The sequence below is a fragment of the Echinops telfairi genome, unplaced genomic scaffold, assembly GCF_000313985.2.
Source record: "Echinops telfairi isolate 266 unplaced genomic scaffold, ASM31398v2 ScPeMD7_7424;HRSCAF=8462, whole genome shotgun sequence".
Classification (NCBI taxonomy): domain Eukaryota; kingdom Metazoa; phylum Chordata; class Mammalia; order Afrosoricida; family Tenrecidae; genus Echinops; species Echinops telfairi.
In genome coordinates this window covers 59533620-59537984 of record NW_022111324.1, presented here as the reverse complement: position 1 = coordinate 59537984, position 4365 = coordinate 59533620, and the positions used below count along the sequence as shown (strand labels likewise).

The following is a 4365-nucleotide window of genomic DNA, read 5'->3' as shown; positions in this document are numbered from 1 at the left end:
TGTCGCAAGGGCTCCCGGCCGCTGGCTGCGTCCTGCAGAGGAGCATCGCGGCGCTCGGGAACCAGCCACAGCCGCAGGTAGTGGGCGAGAGGCCCAGAGGGGAGGGCGCGGGCGCGGGGCGCACCCAGGTGCGAGGAGGTGCCCGTCGAGGTGCGGGGTGGAGGACTCACCCGAAGAGTGCAGGCGAGAGGACGGTGCAGGAACCCCGGGTGCCCTCTGCCCCGTTGCCCATGGCGCACTCCTGGTGCCTGCAGCACCTGGGTTGGTGACCAGGCTACTGTGCCTCGGGAGGTGGCGGGCAGGAGAGCGCCGATGGGTGGTTGGTGCGGGCCGCGCTCCCTGCACGTGGGCTCCCTGCCGTCAGGGCACAGCACGGTCCCAGAGCCGCTGCCGCCTGCCAAGCCACTACCTGAGCGCTTGGCTCTTCCTAGCCAGGGTGTGGAGGAGCAAATTTGGCCCTTGTGCTCAGCCATTCCCATCACCCCCCTGCAGCTGTAGCTGGAGCGCGGGACAGACAGCCCCCTTTGCGCTCCCCCTCCCCCGCCCTGGTCCCGTGGGTACAGGCTCCACCCCCCACGCTGGTGAAAACCCCACTACCAGTCTGTTCCCCCCGCGCTGTCCCAGGCAGTATTTGCCACCGCGCACTTGGGAAACGGAGACACTACTGGAGAGGGCAGCACTGCACCCCGCAAATGACCGAGTCAGGAGCGTTCAAGTACCGTGTCTGGCCCATAATGTCACCGGGTGGCAGTTGTTGTTCGGTGCCCTCAGGTCGGTTCCCACTGCCAGGACAACCGAAGGAAGCGCACTGCTGGGTCCTGCCTTGTCCTCACCATTACTGGGTTTAAGCCCACTTTCAGCTGCTGTGTCGTCCACCTCGCCTTCCTCTTTTTTGCTGACCCTCTACTTTTCCAGACATGACGCCCTTTTCTGGGGACTGGTCTCTGCTCATAACGTGCCCAAAGTAGGTGAGGGGAAGGCTTGCCATCCTTATTTCTAAGGAGTGCAGTGGCTTTCTAGCAGCAGAAACCTGAGGTTGGCTTTGTCCCCAACCTCCACTCACTAGCAGAGTCTCCTTGAGCACTTTGCTTTACTTCTCTATACCTCCGTTTCTCTGTAAAATGAACATAATAACATCAGCCTTTCAGGGTTTTTGTGAGGGTTAAAAGGAAATATGGCTAAGAGTCATTTGGGTATTTCAACACTTTGCTCCCCTCCTGCCTCGATGAGCTGTTTTCTGCTGGATGGTCAAGGGTGACCAGTTACATGGCCAAGTCCAATTCGGAGTGTCAGCTCCTGGAGGGCAGAATGTGGGCTGTTTCATTGGCCAGTGACTAGTGCCCTATGATTTGTATGATGATGGAGAGTGGAGAGGCATGATCTTGGTGCAAGCACTATGGAAGATGCAATGAAAAGATAAGCAGCAGCCGGAAGAGGCAAGTAACTGACGGAGATCCTATGTGTCCTGGAAGCCTTAAGGCGAGAGTCTCATTTCTTCTGAGCAAATGAACCCATGCATTAGGCTATTCCAGTGGAAGGCAACAGTGTGGTTAGGGCTTGTAGCCAGAGTGCTGAAGACAGTGGGTGGCACGTGGTAGTACTCAATTAGTATTTCCTCTGTGTGTGTGTGTGTGTGTGTGAATCGCATGTATCATAAGATGAAGACATTGAAAATGCAGAGAAGGTAAGCTATTTACCAAGGGTCAAAACTAGGCTATGTGACATTCCAAAAATGAAAGTTTTGTCCTCCACAACATATGTCCCCATTTCTTTTCTTTCTCACATTTCTTCAGCATTCTGGTTATGTTTACTTAATCTTCGTCACCTCCCAAAGTTAGAATTTTCACTGTCTCTGCTCTCTTCCGCCCTGTCTCCAGTCCCCTCCTGTTTGTCAGGTGTGTTTGTCAGCCTTGTCCCGTGCCATTCTCTCCTCACACGTGAACTGTGCACCGGCAGCAACTCGCAGCAGCGCTGAGCTGCGTCTTGACTCTTAGGGATACAGGAGCAGACACAATGACAGCATTATGTTCTTCATGGTTTTGCTTTCCGTTGATAGGAAGAACTGCATGTCCTGTGTGTGTGTCCCACTAACCTCTTGGTTTGCGGATTCTTTAAGGATAGTGTTTTTCCCTCTTTGGTATTTTCTCATAGTGTCTGGAAAGCCAACACCATTCTACTTCTCCCTGCTGTCTCTAACAGAATGAAATGTTTTTATCATGGTAGGTGCATGTTTTAGTCTGCCTATTTCATGACCAGTCTTGCAGGATTTGACGGGTTGGTTAGGTGTCCTTCGGAGTATTGACAAGCACTTACAAGATGCTTTGTAGGTTTGCTTTGTGATACAGGCTGACTTCTGAAACAACATGGCAGCCACAGTGCCGTCCACATGAGCTCATTGTCTGTTGGTGGAGTTGTGTGTGTGTGCAGTGTAATCATGAGCTGCATACAGTAGTATCAAGTACCCGCTTGTGTGGCACATAGCATTTGGAAGCCCCACCCGGCAAGTTGAGCAAGTTGGCAAGATGCCCTCTGCCTCTCTCAGTCTGATGAGCCGCATTGGGACACTGCAGCTCTCCCAGGTACACGCCCTGTAGAGGTTTATGAACATTGGTTTGGAGCTCAACAGACCTGAGTTCCACTTCCCATTCAGTCACTTCTAGCTGTGATACCTGGAGCAAGTTGCGTAAGCCCTCAGAGTTTCTTATTCCTCATCTTTCAAAGGGTGGTCACACCACACATTTCTCAGCAATGAGCTATTATTATCCCAGGAGCCCTGGTGGGACACTGGTTGAAAGCTTGGCTCCACAGTAGAGAGGGAGCTGGAGATCTCTTTCCGTAAGAGGACAGTTCTACGCTGCCCCTGGGAGTCAGAATTGACCGGGTGACACCTCGCATGATCATTGCTATCCCGGCAGCATTTCAAACCATTGCTGCAAACTGCAAATAAACTGGTAATGCTTGACAGGCACTTCCGACAGGAGAGAGAAAGCGAAGATGGGTAAGGTGAGGGGCCTCAACTTCCCACCTGACCAAACGTTCTCCCCCAGAGTCCTGAAGATGATGACAGGAAGGTCCGAAGGAGAGAGAAAAACCGAGTTGCTGCTCAGAGAAGCCGGAAGAAGCAGACCCAAAAGGCTGACAAGCTCCATGAGGTAGGACCTCGGTTGGGGCAGAGCCACACTGACGCCATTGGGAGGAGTAGCCCTCCGATCTTGCCCTGTGGGGTTGGTGATGCGGTCCCACCGGCCTGTTGCCACCACTCCAGCAAAGCATACAGTAGAATCCTGCCAAGCCCAGGGGCTGGCTGCTGGTTCCTGAGCCCATGGTCTGATTCCTTGCTCCCTGCCGTCTTCCTGCTCGCCCCCCACTGACTCCTTCCCACACCCCCATGTCTCTCATCAAACCAACCAAAGCCTCTTCTCAGTCTTGATCCCCTTGCAAGCACTGATCCCATTTCTCTCTTCCCTACACTTCCCTATTTCTTAAAAAGATGATCGTACACATCCCACCTCCACACCTCGTCAGTCCCAGACATTCTGTTTTAAGATTTGCCCAGCTGTCCCAACATCAGCTCCCTGCGCTGGTGACTGGCAGGTGTACGAGGTACGTGAAAAGCATTGCCACCGGCACGTTTCCACATAGGTGTATTCCCAGCAAGACGTGTTGAAATGGGTCTCTGCAATCAGTGGATGGCTGCAGGCAAGTTTTCACAGTAACACACTTGCTTTGGTCTTCCAAAAAGAAAAAAAAAATTGATCAAAAGAGTGGCTTCTGAGGGTATCCACTGGGCCAGGTAAAATTCAAGGCAGAGACATCAGCTGGGAAGATGAGAAGGTTATGGTGACTGATGTGTCTTTGGGGATTCGAAAGAGATCATCTTGAAAGATTTCCTTGAAAGACTTGAGGGCTTCTTAAGAAGAAGTTCCAAGACCACTGAAAACTGCCTAGGTGAGAAAAGGCCAGGAAAGTTGGAGTGAGGATTTTCCCCTCCATCACAATGCGCCCGGTCACTCCTGAGGGAAGCTGGGGCTGTCCTATGAGAATTTCCTTAGGCAATCTCATCCCGTACACCTTACCGCCCTCGTCCTGTCTCTTTAGACTTCTGTTTCCCAGCCTTTTTGAAGGAATACCATTGGAGTCCCTCGGGGATGGCCAAACTGCTGTTTTGATGACGTGTGACCAGAGAGTGCAGGACTCTCGTGGGAAGGGCGGCAGTTGTGGTGAGGGGCCGTGGAGTTGACTTTGATTCATAGTGACCCCACGCCCAATAGCACGAAACACTGCCAGGTCCTGCCTGCGCCATCCTCACCATCTTGACGTTTGCGCCCATTGGGCAGCCACTCTGCCAATCCATTTCGGGGGGGG

The 4365-nt window shown here is 52.9% G+C and overlaps 1 protein-coding gene across 1 annotated transcript in view; it reads left to right on the top strand.

Moving 5' to 3' along the window:
* The window catches only part of BATF3 (basic leucine zipper ATF-like transcription factor 3), a 14021-nt gene that overhangs the window by 614 nt on the left and 9042 nt on the right, over positions 1 to 4365 (top strand). The window contains exon 2 of the mRNA XM_045298092.1: positions 3048 to 3152. Within this exon, the coding sequence (XP_045154027.1) occupies positions 3048 to 3152 (105 nt within the window). The remainder of the gene's footprint in view (positions 1 to 3047; positions 3153 to 4365) is intronic.